An 18,890-nucleotide genomic window follows, 5' to 3' on the forward strand; every position below is an offset into this window, starting at 1 on the left:
GTGGAGCAAGGTGCTGAAAGGACACTGCGACTAAATATCTGTGAATGCTTCACAGTGTTAGCATTGCATCGTTGTTTCTTTGAGGAGGAGAATCAGCTGCTGTGTGAACTATAACTTGACCTCCATCTTGCTTATGCATCGTGACTTATGACCGTCTTCTTCCTCCTCCAACGGCATCAAGACAACCCTTAACATCATCACAAACAAAGGTCAAAGGTCAAGCCTAAAATCCCCCACAAACACGCGTTTGGTGTAAACGTCTCTTCTTGTCGCACAGCGCTTCATCTCAGAGCTCCAGCAGATTGTTTAGTTTTAGTTTAGTTGATGATAATCTGTAGTATCATTGTCTGATATCTCTTCAGTGAAAATGTCACAAAATTATTTTAAAAGAAAAGCCAAATTCTGAAAAAAGTTAGTTAAAAAAAAAAAAATCTAATGTAAGATGCATTGTGGGACATGTAGTTTATGGACATCGTGCATCTGTAAATCGGCCTGTAACCGTATAATAAACATATTACATTCTTTCAGAGCTCTTGCGGGCCACATGAAATGAAGTCGCGGGCCGGATTTGGCCCCCGGGCCTTGAGTTTGACACCCCTGGTCTAAAGATAACAAACCCACCTTCTAGTACTTTGAAAGTTGACTAATTAACACATTATGTATTGTGCATGTATTATGTCCACAAAATACTATATATATATATTTAGGATGTATTTGGACAAGAAAACCTGTTTATTGTCAAGCTTTAGAAGTGAAGGTTTTAAGCTAATCAGCTCCTGGCTGTAGTTTCATATTACCTCCACATATCAGAGCTGTATCATTCATCTCATGTAACTCAGCAAGAAAGTATATGTACGTATTTCACAATTATTCCCTTTATAGCCAGCTGATTAAATAAAACGTATTATTTCCATGTGTCCTTTAGTTTATTTATTTATTTCAAGTGTGTAAAACCAAAGAAAATACAAATGAAACAAAAGATGATACAGACATGATACAGTACTATACGAATGAATGCAATAACAAAACGAAATATTTAATTAATAATTGAATAATCTGTAGTATCATCGTCTGATATCGATAAACAACAAAGCTTTAGCTAATTTTACACTTATTTAATCCGACCCCTTCTCCCTTTTTTTTTCTTTTTACATCTTAATATACGTTAACATACAATATCAATGTATACTTTAACTTTGAATAATTTATATAATCATTCATATAATATATACAGGCAAGTTAGGAGAATGGTCTCAATATATTTATATTTATATATATATATACCTCTTTTGAATAGTTTGATGTTTGGACATCCCATCAGCTCCTCCCTCACATCGTTCCAGGTCTTCACCCCACAAACAGAAACACTTCTCTTTGTTGTGCGCACCCTAACTTTAGTGAATATAAATGAACCACGTAAATAATAATTCCCTCGTCTTTCATTGAACAATATCTGAATATTCAGGTCGTTGAACGTGTTTTGCCGTAAACATGATTTGTGCAATTTGGAATTCAACAAGATCTTAATAATTTTAGCTCTAAGGATAATGGGTTTGTCTGATCCCGATAGCCGACATTTGTAATAAGTCTTATTGCTCTATTTTGTAGAATAAATAGGGATTGTGTTGTAGTTTTATAATTACGGCCCCAGACCTCTGCGCAGTAACTTAAATAAGGTAACACCAACACTTGTTTTAATGAGACGATGCAGGTTGTGATGTATTCTGCTTTTAGCTAGAGTCGATGCCACACAGTGACTTCTTCCATCGCCATTGTTTCATTCTCATGGTCAAGTAAAACCAGCTTAAAATGATGATGCAACCTGAACACGACGGTGCCGACACACATCCTGCGTGTTCACCAGGGGCGGGCTGGGGGGAAAAAGTGGCCCGCGGATTAATTGACAGACAGGCCCACTTAATGCGCGGCATGTATCGGCCGGCCGGCGACGAAAGTATGTTACTTAACAAAAAACCCTGCATTTGATGTTATTTTGGACCATTATTCATATAGTAATCACATTACCTGAGCCCTTGAGTTGCCTAGAGCAAAAATAGTTACGGCATATGTTTAGTGATTTTAATGTTAACAGATCATTGATGCAATTACATTTTGACCCAATTTGCCTGACTTGACACATGGAATAAAACATGGGCGACGTACGAAGCATCCTCAATGTGGGTGAGACTATTTAACAGGGGGTGTGGGCAGGTGATGGACCTCACCTCCTCTAGGGGGGTCCGGGGGCAAGTTCCCCCGGGAAGATTTTTTTTGAAATGTTGACGTTAAATGCATCAATCTGTTGCACTTTGAGAGCAACATTAGGGACTAAATCTATGGCAGTCAGTTGGGGCTTGGACTGTGAGCCGCAGGGTCACCGGTTCAAGTCCCCGACCAGATCTATTTGGAGTGTGGACTTCTACTTGGAGAGGTCCCAGTTCACCTCCTGCCCTGCCGTGGTGCCCTTGAGCAAGAAACCAGTCAAGGCTGTACCTTTAGTAATGAATATTACATGTTGTGAGGAAATCTTTCCACCAATAATTCCAATAAGTAATCCAAAATGTATTCACTTCAGGTTTACGAAAGTAACTGTAATCAGATTACTCGTTTTTCAAATGTAACGCGAGCTGAATACAGTTACTTGATTTTTGTATTCTGATTACGTAACGCCGTTACCTGTATTCCGTTACAACCCAACCCTGGCCACACCCCACTGGGCTGGGCCGGAACACTTACAAATGTGGGCCGGTGGGATTTAGGCAAAACAAAAAGTCCGCCCCTGGTGTTCACGGTGTAGCATTAGCTTCAGTGCGACTGTGAAACCGGATGAAAGGCAGTTTGTTGACATGTCTTGCATGTTCCCACTGATTCAGCGTGTTTAAACGGTCCTGTCTGCAGCCCGTTGTTGCTGCGGTCATTGCTCTGTGTTTATTTTACAAAGGGGGTTTCGGTTCAAGGGGAGCAAATGTGTGGTTTGTTAACAAGGAAAATCTCATTTACTTTGAGTTCAATCAGAACAAGATGTGAAAATCTTCAAATAACATAAAATAGAAGACGTCTGTTGCCCCTCGCAAACCCATTGCCCCGCTGAGCCACATGCTGGAGTAGAGACGCGAGAATGGATTTGCCGTCATTCTTGTCAAACATGGGGTCATGCAGCGAGCGCGTCACTCAGCTCGTGCTGCGATGGAGGACTTGTCGTCTCCTCGAGAGAAGAAATAGAAAAAGCAGAGCTCAGTGGGACGGAGAGGTCATTACTATCTTGTGCAAGGTCACCAAAATGCCACTGGGTAATTAGGTGAAGCTCTGCCGGTACCTCCGTCTGTCAGGGGGAGAATGAATCCGTTCCATATCACGGCTGGTTTTGTTTCGGGGGGAACAGAAGCAGCCTGGCATTACAGGCCGTTTTGGATGCTCAGCAAAAACATGCTTTGACAGTAAGCAAGACAGAGATGGGGTTTATCTGCCGGGAGGAATGGCGGCGGCGGCCAGATGTACAAACCTTCGGCGAGGCGACAAAAGAAAGCACTCTCGCAGCAACCAAAGTGCTGTGCTTTCGCCGCGAGTGCATCAGCGAGGAAGTGAATGCATGTTATTTGCCCATTACCTTCAGGCTCAGAACTGCTGATGGTGAGGCTTTCTATATTGTAGGAGCCTCTCCATCCCATCAGTGCCTTGTCACAAGCAATACAGCTGCCTCGTCTGATAGCTTTCTTTCATTTACCCCGCTCTGGGTTTGTTCTGGAGAGGCCATCAGCTCTCAACAATGTCTCTGCGGTCCCACCTGTCCTTGACCCTCATCTTCTGCTTCTGCTGCCGTGTGTGTGTTTGCTCGTCTCTGTGTGTGTGTGTGTGTGTGTGTGAATAAGCAATGGACGGTGACATTGTGTGTGCAGAGGTAAAGGGTAGAGTTGGTTAACCTTTGCAGAGGGAGGAGGAGAGGAGAGTAGGAGATGGGCAAGTATTTACAACAACAGTCTTTTGAGGATTCGCAGAGCAGATTTACGCATGGCTGCACTTCCTGGCAGAGAAGTGGAAACACTCATTTGTATCTTGAGCCTTGGAGAATAAAACACACTTTATTTCATATGAAGGGGAATAGTTTGGTGCTTTTTACTCAAAAGTTGGAAGCAAAGGGTGAAGCTTGCCTTGCATAAAATGATATATGAAGTGTTGACGTTTTTGACAAACTGGGAGGCAGATTTTTATTTTTTATTTTGGACAGAGCCAGGCTAGCTGTTTGCCGTATTTACGCTAAGCTAAGCTATGCTAAGCTAAGCGACTCACAGCTTCATATTTAGCCAGCAGAGTGTTTGAAACCCTCTGAACATCCTTCTTAGCAACAGCTGTACCTGCTTTCACTCATTTTCCTGCTCTGTGTCTTACTGGTTTCCTTAAAGGTGGGGGAGGTAAGTTTGAGAAACCGGCTCGAGATCGCTAGAATTTGAAAATACACAACCTCCTCCAACACACGAACGCGCACATGACCAATGAGGGCACGAGATAAGTGTGTGCCCCGCTGACAGGCAGGTAGGCCACTTCAGATATTCATTGCTATCGGGTTGTTAAGAGCACTCCATGGAATATAACAAAAAGTGTATCTCGAGCCGGTTTCTGAAACTTACCTACCCCACCTTTAAGCATGGTGTCCTACCAGATTCCATGTTATCTGTGCTACTTGTGTCATCAAGGATACAGCTGGGAAGATTAATGGCATTGATAATTACAGACCCATTGCTTTAGCTAGCATTCTCTCCAAAGTGTTGGAAAACATTCTGTTGGAAAGGTATATTACCACAGCTGACAACCAGTTCGGTTTTAAAAGAAAACACGGCACAGATATGTGTATTACTATTTTTGCTTTAAAAGACATTATAGCAAAATATAGAAGCCATAATGCCACCATGTTTCTGTGTTGTATTGATGCTTCCAAGGCATTGACTGGATCATTACAAATTATTTGACAGAATGTGCCAGAGAGGGGAACCCAGTACATAATAAGGATCCTAGCTTTTTGGTATGCACGTCAGACTATGCAGGTGAAGTGGGGCAATACTGTGTCTGAACATTTTGATGTTGGTAATGGGGTCTGTTGTGTAATAGAAGCTTCCAATGAAGAACCAAGCACAGTCTATTTCAAACTGAACCTTTACTTTATATTCCTTAAACAGTTTCCAAAAAGAACGGTGGAGGACAGAGAACAGGAACAAGACATGCTCGTATTACATTTTTCATAACAGGAAGCAGTCAGAGGAAGAGACATACTTGCACTTCAAAATAAAAGCATTTCTTGTGAAACGTACCTTTTAACTTATATCAAGAAATCAAATAATCAAATGTTTTACTGCCTTAAATAAAACAAGTTACAACAGGGTCAAGCAAGGTGGGGTTTTATCTCCTTTGTTGTTTAGTCTGTACCTGGATGATCTGTCTGGAAACTGAGCTTGTGAAACTGGCTGTTGTCAACCACCTTACTGTATGTACGCAGATGATGTAATCATCTTCTCCCCATGCAGTGCTGGCTAACAACAGCTTCTGAGGACTTGTTCCCAGTATGGCATTGATTTTAATATTAAGTATAACGCCAAGAAGAGTAGCATCATGTTTGCGCGAAGTAAAGAGGATAAAAGTAGCAACATGCTACTTGTGTGCAGTGAGATGAAGAACCTCACAGATGACAAAGACATCCACAGACAACGCTGCAAACTGTAAGCCCAGGCAAACGTATTAATGCGGAAGTTAAACAAGTGCTCTGTAGATGTCAAGGTATCACTTTTTAAAGCTTTCTGTACACGGCTCACCTGCGGAGTAACTACAAGGCTAGAAGCATACACAAACTAAAAGTCGCATACAACGATGCTTTCCGGTTGCCGCTGAGGGTCCCGAGATGGCCCAGTGCCAGCCAGCTGCTTGTTAACTTGGGGGCACCTGCCTGTCACGCCCTTTTAAGAAAGTTAATGTACAGATTCATGTGTCGCCTGTAAGACTCGGACAATCATGTTATCTGGATTTTAATGAACCCTCTGAAGAGTTCTACCCGGTTCTCTTCCATGATTTGGAGACCTTGGCGCAGCAGCCTCTGCAGACGGTGAGCATGTGTGGCTCGCTGTGATTGGACTGATTTTATGTTTTTATCTGTTTGTTTTTATCTGTTTAGCTTTTTATCTTATTTATTGATGTGTGTTTTGTCTTTTTGTGATATGGACCTTGAGTCTGAAATAAAGATTGGATATTGCATCGGGATTATAGAGCAACCCGGAACACAAATCTGTCTCGGTGTTGCGTGTCCTTTGCCGTCCTTTAGAACACACGACGAGAGGCTTTGTAATGTGCTGTCACAACCTATGTACCTCCTTCATGTCATGTGGCTCTGCTGCCGCACCGCGAGTGCCCAGACGATGGGTTTGATATCTGTCACTGTGCACGGTTTGGTTATAATCCACACGGTCATACTTTCTTTAGCTTTTCGCTCTTTTTGTATCAAACCAAACTGACTATGTGACACAGACTCGAGACCCAGCTGCCACTCATTGAGCTTCATTAGGCGCATTCACATTGCGGTACTTTTCCCACAAAGGTTCATGCGAACATAGTTCATGATCGCGTTCACACCAAAAAGAGCCGGTAGCCTACTAAAATGATTTCATGCGAACCTTTTTAGCCCCTCGAAAGTCCCTGCTAGAGAGCAGGGACTTTCGAGCGGCTCTTTAGTGAGAAAAGAGCTATATTCCTGATTGGCTGGGCGGATTGCAAACCACGCCCCGTAAAACTCCCAAAAAGTGTTGTGAAGCCGCCATTTTATTATCCTCGCATTAGCATTATTAGCATTAGCATTAGCCCAGCGCAGAAACGCAGAGAGACTAACTTATGGCAACACAAAATAAAACATGGGAGCGGTGGAGATGAGGAGGTGTCGGCGTTCTGGCGATTTACTCGGAAGGCTTCAGGAGAAGCTGCTGGGACTCCCAGCAGCTTCTACTGAAGCCTTCCCCAACTCCGGGGACCTCCGGCCGGGGACTTTGGGCGGCAGTATACGCCGTGAAGTGGTTTGCGGCCTGCCAGTAAACCCAAAGCAGAAGAAGAAGAAGTGACGTCAGCGGCTTCATTTGCCTAATCCTCCCCCAGGGACTTTTTCTGGTGTGAACGCGATTTTACTTAGTTCATGCGAACTAAAGAGTTTGCATGAACTAAATTCGCATGAACCTTTGTGGGAAAAGTACCGCAGTGTGAATGCGCCTATTAACACCCACACCTGGCCTGCTCTTCCGGAGCGTCCACACTACAGCTTCAAAAATAGCTTGGAGCTGGGCGTGTCTGGAGCTTGGGGATTTTATTCAAGCAACATGACCAACAACCAATCACATGAATCTCCCGCCCCCGACATACAAAGCAAAATATATATATTTATAAACTCCCCAAACAGGCGAAAACCTACCAGTTTCCCCCACTGTCTCTGCCACCTCCCTCCATGCTGGCTCCTCCGGTTTGTATCCCGGTAGGTGAAGAGGGTCTGGTCATACAAAACCGGGTGATTCGCTACGGCGATAGTTAGTTTCTCCTCCGACTTTTTTTGAAATATAGAAATGAACGGCGGGATATCTCTCCCAGCTTAGACGCGGTTTGATTGGCTACGGCTTCAGCTGTCAGATTTTGGGAAACGAGATTTGATTGGCTGGCGCTGGCTACTCCGGCGTCTCCGGCGTCAGAAGTTGAACATTGTTCAACTTCTGATGGCGGAGACGGCGGAGACGGACCGCTCTGCTACCCACAATTCAGTTCGGCGAAAAAGCGAGGCTACGTGACGTCACCCCATTGAAAGTGAATAGGCAGATTGGAGTTTTCGACGCTGTAGTGTAGACGGGCCGTTCCTCTCCTCCCTCATATGCAGACTCTGCTGCCCCAGCACTGCCCCAAGTGGAAGCTGCTGGTTATTACAGGGTGAAAAGCTCACTGCATTATTTGTGTGGGTTACACATGTACGCTATATTATGGACTCAAGACAAAGAAGGTTACATACATGTCGTTTTTTACATCTCAAACCACATATTTCAGTTTGCTTTTCCTCCGTTATAGATTACCTGTCCATCAGACTTCCCTAAAGTAAGAAAAGCCACACTGATATGTGAGTTTTCCACATAACTTCCACAGTTTGCACAACAGCGATGAGATTAGGATCGTCTCGCTGGAGGAGAATCACAACAATCAGCACCGCCTGAATCCGGCACAGCTTCTCTCTCTCAAAGTATTGATTTGTTTCCTCTTCCCCAGGAGATCCTGACCAATTTGGGCAACCTGGGTCTTCTCTGCTGGGGAGGACGCCGTGCCGTATGGAGGATATGGCTGGGTTACATGTGGAGAGGGCGCTGTGGGGGGATTAAAGCAGGTAGGCTATTGATTCTCCGATGGACGGCAGTGAGGTGGACATCGATTGGGCAAACAGCCGCTTTTTGACCTCGGGGTGCCCCGGGTGAATCAATGACTGTAACCCAGTGGGAGAAGGGAAGAACGAGGCGACTGCTCCCAAATGTTCCTCGAGCTATTTCACAGTTTTTTTAAATCGGAAAAGTGTAAAGAATTAGCTTCATTTACTGGCTGGATGTTTCTGTTTTTTAATATATCCTGTTGTTGCTATTGTTTTGTTAACTTGGATGTCAAGACAATGAGATTCTGTGCCGTCTTTCTTACGCCCAAATAACCTAAACGCATACATTTGTCTGTTTAGTGAAATTCATTCAGTGTACCGGTCCAGATGGATTATTTTGACCTTTCGAAATGACTGGGCAATCAATACTGTACTAGAAACAGTTGCTTTCATATTCATGAGGGGCCCAAAGAGTGGAGTGCATAACATCACTGCACTTTAACCTCATTTAGTCTTATATACAAATAAATGCATATTCAGTTTCAGAAATTAGCTTTACAGTCCGAAAAGGGCATGGAGTATGTGTGGGTTAGTGCACATTATTTCATAACTAAAGGATAATGAAACAAGGATACATCTAATACAGTGCTTCTCAAAGTGTGGTTCGCGGACCACTGGTGGCCCGTGAGCGCCCCCTAGTGGTCCGTGAGTATATTGGTAACATTTCACCTTTGAAATTAATTAATCAATTTAAGTTTTCCGCACTCTCGCGGGAATATCTCCGCAATGGAGGAAGGTTAAGTTTCACTTTCGATTGCATGAAATAGCCCAGCGAAACACCTCCATCACACATATTGACACTTGTTTGTACCGTGTTCAGGCGATTTGTAATCTGTTCTACAAAAACGACGTGTTTTTTTATATTTGTGGAGTTAGGTGGTCCGCGAGTGTTTATTTATTGGTTAAGTGGTCCTTGGTATGAAAAAGTTTGAGAAGCACTGATCTAATAGGACGTTCTTTATGTACATGTTAACTAATGGTGCATCAAAAAGCAGTTGTTTTAGTATTTATAAAGTTAAGTAGAGACAGATTAAACGAGACACATTTCAGTTTCTTCCAGAAGTTGCAGAACTCTGGCACCTTGTTTACATTCAAACTACTAAAAACAATCCCATTGTGAATCAACCTATTTCCATTTTGAATAAGAAAATAGTTGACGGGACACTCGGCACTATCGCATAGAAATCTATGATAGCTTAGTTAAGAAATGGAAACACACTACCCACATTGCATCTTAATATCATCGTTTCATAAGTTGCCAACGCCAGGCAATGCATGTTTTAAAATGGACCGGTCTACATTAAAACCACATCTTTATGGCCATTGTATTTTTACCCGGCAACAGAAAGGCATTATAGAAAAGCTAGTCGGATCATTTCCTGATTTCCCTCTCCACCTGTCACCTCCAGCAGCTGCAGGGAATTCAAATTGCTCGCAGGTTGCTGAAGGAGCGGATCAGAGATACCCCGACAAATTAGGTCAGCGCTAGTCGGATCGTTGCTCCCGTCTGATTGAGAGAGGTCAGCGCTCTCACCTTGTCTGGCAGAACACACACACACACACACACACACACACACACACACACACACACACACACATTCCTGCATTACTGTAAGGCTCCAAAGCCAGGAGACAAAGCCGGCGAAATGTAGCAAAAGCATTACAGTCACGCTCCAACGCTCAGCACCGTACCCCCGGCCGCACACTGGAGAACAGAAAACCCAGTGGAGCGTGGCGGCGTCCCGGTTTACAGAGGAAAGAGGAGGGGACATGTGCACACTTTGATATGTCACGAGGCTTTTATTTAATGATGCTGCAGAGCAAAGGTTACCTGGGCTACAGGACAGCGCTACGAGATTATTCCAACATAGACACCTCTTTCTGTCGGCCTCGAAACACATCGGGGTGCCTTCAGCATCTTTTATCAAGATTTGTATATTATCAACGATGGATTAAAACACAGAATAGGAATTATTTGTATTTATGAAGTCCATGCTGGTTCCCTCATCTGCACACGGTCACATTCCCTTTGAGTGACATTATTCTCCACATTCTCTCCGACCTTTCGTTTGACTTGAAACACATGTAAGGTCCCAACAACCCTCGACCTTTGTGGAATTAGCGTTGCGGTCACTCGGCGCTTCTCAGAGGTGCTTCGCCCCCCGGCACAGTATCATGCGGCTGTGTTTAATCCAGCCACGAGGAGTTAAGTCAGCCCTGGGGTGCCTGATGTGCGATGCACTTATTGGACCACCTCCAGCTGTCTGCTAGCATTACCCACCCTCGTGTTTAATATCGCCGGTCAGCTTCCTGGAGGCTAATTGTTTTAGTGCTACCTGGTTGGTTGGCGAATGTGTTTCACGGATACATTTCGAACTGTCTTTCCATACAGATGATTTATTAGATATCTTAGGTTGACGTCCTTCTTCCCTTTGTGGCTACCTCCATCGGTGTTGTCTCAGAGCCCCATGTGGCGTGGAGGTGGCTCTCGGGCAGGATGGCGATCATCGGAGCGTGGGACGAATCCAAAGAGACATCTGATATGAACACATCAATACACATCAAGCTTCACACTGCTTGGACTTGTTTAGCGTCTTGCTCTGATGTGCATGCGTCTGTCAAAGCCTTTCTGGTGATATTATTGTCTTGAGAAACGTGTTTTTAGGCAACACATCCATCAGGGTTTTTATGTTTGCGATGAGGAATTGTTTCATCCAGCAGTGAGATTAGCTAATGCATTACCGTTGGGAGTAGAGCAGGGGTGTCAAACTCAATTTCTTCGCGGGCCACATCAGCATTATTGTTGCACTCAAAGGGCCGGTTGTAACTTTAAGACTATATCAAAATACATATATAAATATTTAATATATATAAAATAATGTATTATATTACATTATTGCCTCTGCATTGGATTATTATCGGATAGGGTCTGAAAGCAGAAGTCCAGGGCAAATAATTGCAAGTCTCTTCAGTGAGAATGTCACAAAATGAATTAAAAAATTATATTTTGAAGAAAAAAAGTCAAATTCTGAGAAACAAAGTCAAATTCGAGATGCATTGTGGGATATGTAGTTTATGGGCAACGTGCTTCTATAAATCGGCATGTAACCGTATAATAAACATATTATATTCTTTGCAATCTCTTGAGGGGCCGCATGAAATGAAGTCGCGGGCCGAATTTGGCCCCCGGGCCTTGAGTTTGACACCCCTGGCGCAGAGTGTGAAAAGCCCTCTATCGAATGGTGTTAGAGTCACGGGAATGGTCGCCTCTCGCACTGGGACGCCACCCTCGTATATCTGACGAGGACGATGATCCTCCGTGGTTTCCAATGGGAAGTGAAAGCACAGGTTAGCAGGGCATCATGAGCCGTGGCAGTACAGAGCCTTTCCGCACCCTTTGGGCTCCGTGCCGTCATCACAATGCCGTCGACTGTCCTTCAGCCTGTGGAGGGGTTTCTCACATGTGTGACTAATGTTTCCATCCCTCAGATCTCTACTGCCTGGTGTCAGATACATATTTCAATGCAACTTTCTGCAGGTTTAGTGCGAAATTCTGGTCATTGTATAGAAATAAGAAAGGACTGGAACAAATATTTTTGTACTATATCTGAAACAAGTTGATATGCATTTAGCTACCAGGGTTATAAAATGTATTTATTTTGAATCGACTGACCCTTAAGTATTTTGTAAATATGCCACAAAACTATCAAATTGTGGTGAATCGCTTCATTAGTATTCAAGCTGTTTTCCTGCTTGTACAGAGCACCTAACGCATACTCACTTTCTACATAAGCTTCTCAACCAGCCCCTTTTAATACGCACTCAAGTCGTGTTGTCTATTTCCATTTGTCCCCGCGTCAGAAGTTGGATATTTGTACACACTTTCTGAGAGCTCTCGCTGTCGACACAACACACGCACTGTAATCCGAACAGACAGCGCTGAAGGTTTTACGTGCCTTCACAAATGTCGCCCTACCTCTGGTCCCCGAGCGCTGACACACACATGCCCAGACAGATGTACACGAGGATATAAGTTGTAGAAACATGTCCTGCGGGTTCAGCAGATCCAGAGGCAGCGGTTGTCTCACCGTCTGAGTTGAATGTCAGAGGGAGGACTGGAGCAAAGTCGAGAAGATGTTGCATCAAGGGTTAAGAGGCAAAAGATAAGAAAGGAGGACATAATAACGGCTGGTTCTTTATTCTGTAATTTCTATTAAATTATACCTCGCTTGGCTGACCTTCATCTGGCTGCGGAAGCTTTTGTGACCAAAGGCTCCAGCTGACCTTCCAAATACCAGGGATACGTTTCTTACATATTCTTATTCTCATATCGATGAAGGTTGCCTCTCTTCACCGGCTTCTCCCTCTGGTTTATTATACCTCATCTCCTCCCAATGCTGCCAGTCCAAGGACGTCAGCACCCTGAGGTCTGGGCTGTGGTGCAAGAAGTGAAAATCCGTACGCATGACGACATCACGCGACCGTACTCGATGCCAGACACACACGGGTCCTGTTGCAGGTATCGGTTCGGTGGAAGGAATCGCACGCACCCCCGATTCATTCTGAGGCTTTTCAAAATGGAGGGCTGAACGAAAGCAGTTTTTAATCTCGTACCAGAATGGTCAGAAATTTGCGTTTCTATTCATCGCTGCTGCTTCCATCTTCTCCGGCTGACGGGAAGAACCTTGGGAATATCATTCGAACCGGAATGCCATTGCAGCACGCCTGCATTCATGTTTGTAAAGATATGTAAAATGGCTTAAATGATCAGGGTGCCACATGCTTGAGTGTCTCGTATGCAAACCGAGTAGTAATTATCTCCCTCGTAATTACTACTCACCTGAATTTTAATGAAGCCTTTTGCTGCGTTCAGGAGCACTTTTCAGGTGTGACGTGTGCTACTGAACAAAGTGAAAACCGAGCAATCAGGGGATCATGAGAATCAGTCGTCGGTACAGGTGCTGGTGGTGCAGCTGCGCCCCGAGGCCCTCTGTACATATACATGCATAATGGCATTCACTCTGTTCAGCAGCAGACACCCACACCTCATTAGTGGCTGCAGCCCCCGGGCAGCCAGCCGGGGAAAAGGTATAATTGCACAGTTCAGCAGCTCTGACAGCGCTCGGAGCATTTTCGCAACAGACTTGGACAAATGAGCATCAGGTGAAGCACCTAATATTCGGATGTTTCTGACCCCTCGTTTCACAACTCATCGTGAGTCACGGTGACTTTCTGCAGCAAGACAGAGATCCAGAGATCATTAAGATCGAGGAGTGTGGCTGATGAGGTGTCCGTCACTTTGCAGAGAGCGCATAACATATTTTAAAGGTCCCATGTCATGCTTTTCCGGTTAGCACCCGTCCCCTTGTGTTATGAAGGTGTTTCTGCATGTAAACGGTGTGCAGAGTCAAAACCCTCAAAGTGCACCCTGTAGGACCTGTAGACCTCCCCAAAACGCCTCGTTGGAGACACGTCACTGTCCATTTGATTCTTCCGGGGACATCATGATGTCATGTCGTCCCCGGAACGAAATGGACCAATCCGTGGAGCCGTTACGTTACGTCCGCGGAGCCGTTACGTTAATCCCCCGCTGATTGGTCCAAATTGACCAATCCACGGACTTCCTCACTCACTCAGTGCAGGCAGCTCTGCTGATCTCTCCTCCCTGGCTGCAGGCTGATAACAGACCGTTGGCATCGCGGCGATATTCTCTCTGCAGACCCATTCTCACAGCGTTCATCAACCTTTCTCTTTCTCAGTATCAAGCCACACTTATTGCTTTTACTTCGGCTGTGACTTTGTGTGTGCTCAGGGTGAGTTTGGCTGTGTATCGCTAAACTAGGAAACCACACCTGCACGGAGCTCAGCGCGATTCACAACGTCCCGACTGGTCCCGACCAATCGGAGCGCACTGGGCTCACAGGGAGGGGGGGGGGGAAAGAGCTGCAGCGAGCCGTTTAGTGGAGAGAGTGAATACACAGACTTTACAGAGATGCTGAGAAACCAATGTGAGTTTGGAACATTGCACAGTATACATATATTCTAGTAGACCTCAACAATGGAAGTATGATCAGTGGAAATGGCCGTGACACGGGACCTTTAAATGTTTCCAAATGGGTCTTTTTGAATGATGACTTTGGCCTACAAGTTGCTGCATGAGCTAAGCGGTTGCACTCTTGCCAAATGTCCCGGAGTTTCTCTTTTCTTTTTCTCCAATCCCTGTTCCTCGGATCAGGGTTCTCCTGTATTTCTCCTGAGTTATTATGACACGATTATCCTTTATTTCATTTGGACACGTCCTCCTCAGTAAGTGGGATACATAGAGACATTGAGCCATACTCCTAAAGGTGCAGGGCCAAAAATAGATACATAAATAAAGACTAGTGAATATTAGGTTATGCCATATAGTAATGTATCTACTCTATGAAATCTAAAGTCTTTAACCTGAAAATGGAGCTGGAGTTTACTTATTATGTCTCTAAAGCTGACATTAACATGTTAGCATGCTTGTGATAGCGCTTAGCTCTCAGCCCTGTTGTTGGGCCTCAGCTGCTTGCACGTCGGCAGACTCTTAATTCTTGTTGGCAGTGTTTTGGCTTTATTAACAAGCCAACATGTTTTATGAAAACAGAAATCGTCTCTGTGCTACTTTCTCGGGAGATATCATCCCGCTTGCAGCTGGTGCTTATTTGTCAAAATGGATTCCAAAATGCTCTGAGCGTTGTCGGTAGTGCTGAACTCTTCAATTATTTCCCATGTGCTACCCCGGGGTTTGGAGCCTCTAATGAGGTAGCACTGTGAGTCTGCGTTCATATCATTATGCATGTTTCGGGAGGAGCTGTTCGTGCATTTCGTATCCGCGTCCACTGCGACCATGTTCGTCACGTTAGGTCAATCAGGGGGAGAAAATGGATGTCGGGGAAACGATTAACCCCATAAATGAAATCAGTTTAGAGGGAAAGAACTTATAAAAAGTCACTTTAAATATCCCACCCTGGAGAGATGGAGATGTGATCTTAATGGCAGTAGAAAGGCGTCTGCGGAGATATAGGAAGGTTGTTTTAATGCCCTTCGTGTATATTATGCAATGGAGACCTGAAGAGATGATACAATGAAAATGGTAATTGTCTTCCTGCTTGAACTTCTTCATGTTGTGAAGATTACCTTTAACAGGATATCCTCTCGTCATACAAAGAAATATACATAATACTTTTACACATCTTTCCCAGGCTACCGAGCAAATATCACGCCACAGTTTTGAATATCTTTGAGGTTAATAAGCAAATGCAAAGGTCAGGGATATGTTTCTAGTAGTGGCCAAGAATAAAGAAGAGATAAAGGGGATTTAAAGCCGTACACACCAGGGTTTCAAATCCAGCACGAGCAAGCATGCATAAAAATGTCAAGTATAGATGGTAGGGTACAGCGTCTCTGACAAAACCCGTATCCCTGCATCTCCTGTAGGTTCGTCATCCTGACATGGCGCCGACATGATGTAGACCTTTAATGGCTCTGCCTGTTTCTTTGGCTTCAAGACAGGTAGCTCAGGATGTGTGAGATGGAAAAGTGCTGATTCTAGACAAGACCCTATATGTGGCTTGTCAGTGCAGCAATAAAAAATAAATAAAGACTTCGACGGACTCATGGCTTTGTCTGGAGGTTTCGCTGCACTTAGGAAAACCAGTCACTGCTGTCCAGGGAAAAGCGTTTTCCTAGAAAGGGCACCAACAAATCATGACCCTTCAATCGGTTCAACTCCACATTTTAATGGTCACTTCCTCGGCTCGTGCTTCATCCTTCCACGAGATATTTTTTTCCATTATTATGCTGACAAACACAACCGTTTTTATTTTGTTTTTGCCTAGTTTTCGACCATTGGCTTCATTTGTTTTTCTTGTTAGTTTTGTCCTTGTTGCGTTGACGTTATCGTGTCCTCCTTCTGTTCTGTGTGTGTCTGTGTGTGTGTCTGTGTGTGTGTCTGTGTGTGTGTGTGTGCGCGCGCATCCCACAGGGGCTCCATATAGGGTGGATGCTTCTGCGTTGCTGTTGCAAATTATCCTGTGGGAGACTCACTGACAGCCAAGCTTTGTGGCATTCACACACACACACACACACACACACACACACACACACACACACACACACACACACACACACACACACACACACACACACACATGCATATCTTGTCTGTTCATAGAAAGTGCCCATCAGCTTGTCTAAGTCAGCTAAAGAGATGTGTGTACGCCAGCAGAATGTACTTTGCTACAGCTGTCCTTGTCCTTCACGACTTCGGACAGCAAATAACACTATTTCTCTTTTCTACTTTTTAAATGTATTGATCGAGGGAGGGAGATTTTTGCTGAGCGTGTGTCCCCTTGTTCCTCAGTTCCCACCTGGGAACCGTCGAGTACAGTCTTTGATTCAGAACAACATGTGGAGGTTAGCCAAGGTGAATAGGGTAAAAAAGAGCCATTATTTTATTAAATATGTGGACATTTAGTTCACGAATAGAAATCTGTTATGTAAGGAAAAATCTAGGAAAAATCTTCATACAGATAAACAAGTCATCTAAATGTGTACTTTGGATATTTTTCTATCCACTGTTCAAAATAAGACACGTTGGGGTAGCAACATGTCAACATGGACCCGATTGAAGATAGTACTAATAATGCACTTTTAATCAGCCGTATTAATGCAGGTGAGCAATCAGCCGACACACTTGGTACTAATTGGGTTTACTTCCTCTTTTTGAATGTCTTACAGTCAAACTGAAAGGTTTAGATACTAGGCCTTTTGTAAAAACCCATATATATACAAGTGTGAAAATAACCTTTTGACTAAATAACTCAATATCATTTGTTGCAAACAATCTGGTTTCACAATCAATAATATAGCAGGCAAGTACATAACAAACTTTAAATGATAAATGAAGGCCACTTTAAGGCCACATTGCATTGCAAAGGGGAAGTACTGCTGTTATTTGCTGCCATCTTGTGGTGAAAATGGGAAAACGCAGGCTATAATTATTGTATATATATTTAGTGTAGGGCTGGTTAAAAGCGCAAAAAAAGGCTGTTGCATTATCAAATAAATATTGTCTCTCAACATGCAGCTAATTAATAAATCCCCATTATAACTAACATTATACAATTTAACCAGTACGCGAAATACGACTGTTTTGTCCCTCCTCACTTCCCGTCGTTATGCCATAGTTGCGGACGTGCAAGTTAACAGGTAAGAACAACATGTACTTATCATAATGTTATCGCATTCAAATGTGTTTATTTGTCAGTTTTTCCATCAGATTTATAGACGGGTTTATTTTCCACGTTGTCAGGTGTTTAAACCAAGTTTATATTTATCTGGGAAGTAAAGATTACTGTCGAAAAAAGAGAAAGTGTGAAAATAAGAATCAGCTGACCTTCCATATTTACTGCAAAACAACGTGCTAACGCGAGGAGCTAACAGCTGTTTCGTTTGTGTTTAAATCATAACATGTAATACTGTTTTCACTATTTGTACTTATTACAAACTAACCCAATGATAGACCCGACCCGTGAGGTGTTTTTAGTCCCGTGTAACACGCGTGGATTCATTGCATCGTGTTAGCATTGTTAGAATAACTTCGGATAGCAAACAAGCTAACGTGTGTTGTTTTTCTCTCGTAACCGACAGTATGGGGTATTGTTTTTTCTCTTCTTATTGTTGTTGTTTCTTCTCTTCTTATTGTTGTTGTTTCTATCCAGCAGGTTTAAAGTGAGAAACGGAAGACCACACACAATGTGCAGCAGTGTAAGTGACATAACAACTCACCCCTGGCCCTGTTTATAGCTATAGGCTATTAAATGCACACGCAATACAGAATATATAAGGATTTAAAACAACATATTTATCCCATAATGTAGTCTTTTTATAGTGCATGAAGTAATATGTGCTTCTCACTTTTAATTCAACTTGTTATTCAAATTATATTTAAAGTGTTAGGAGTAAAAGCACTCTTTGCAGTACATTGAGTTAAAGGTAAAGGTGTGTAGCTGCAGGCATAGTGTCCATTTGATAGTGTCATGTAAACAAGATATATAAATAATAGTTAACATTATCTTTCATTCTAGCATCCAAGTTAAGCATAACATTAATCATTGTTATACATTTTCTTATGATACAAATTATGTTTAATTTCTTGTTTTATAAAGTACAATTTCTCCAAATGTTTCCGGCTGTTGACAGTTGTTGTTGTTGTTTAGGTGCTGTGTGGTCGGGGCCGGCTGGTCCTTTCTAAGACTGCTGGCCATCAAGTGTTAGCTGCCCTGCGAGTGGGCAGAACCAGAACCTTCTCTGCTGCTAGCTCCGACGAGCCGTACATATCTTCATCACACACAGACTCAGGTGAGACAACCAGGGGCATGTACTACGAAGCCGGTTCAACCTAACCTGGATGTGTTCGAGTTATCCGGTTGGCCTAATC

The 18,890-nt window shown here is 43.6% G+C and overlaps 1 protein-coding gene across 1 annotated transcript in view; it reads left to right on the top strand.

The window, feature by feature from the left end:
• Positions 1 to 18,174: 18,174 nt before the first annotated feature.
• Positions 18,175 to 18,890, top strand: part of mmadhca (metabolism of cobalamin associated Da) — an 8,833-nt gene continuing 8,117 nt past the window's right edge. The window contains exons 1-2 of the mRNA XM_034096655.1: positions 18,175 to 18,217; positions 18,670 to 18,811. Coding sequence (XP_033952546.1) covers positions 18,206 to 18,217; positions 18,670 to 18,811 — 154 coding nt within the window. The 5' untranslated portion in view covers positions 18,175 to 18,205. The remainder of the gene's footprint in view (positions 18,218 to 18,669; positions 18,812 to 18,890) is intronic.

The sequence above is a fragment of the Pseudochaenichthys georgianus genome, chromosome 2 (genome assembly GCF_902827115.2).
Source record: "Pseudochaenichthys georgianus chromosome 2, fPseGeo1.2, whole genome shotgun sequence".
Classification (NCBI taxonomy): domain Eukaryota; kingdom Metazoa; phylum Chordata; class Actinopteri; order Perciformes; family Channichthyidae; genus Pseudochaenichthys; species Pseudochaenichthys georgianus.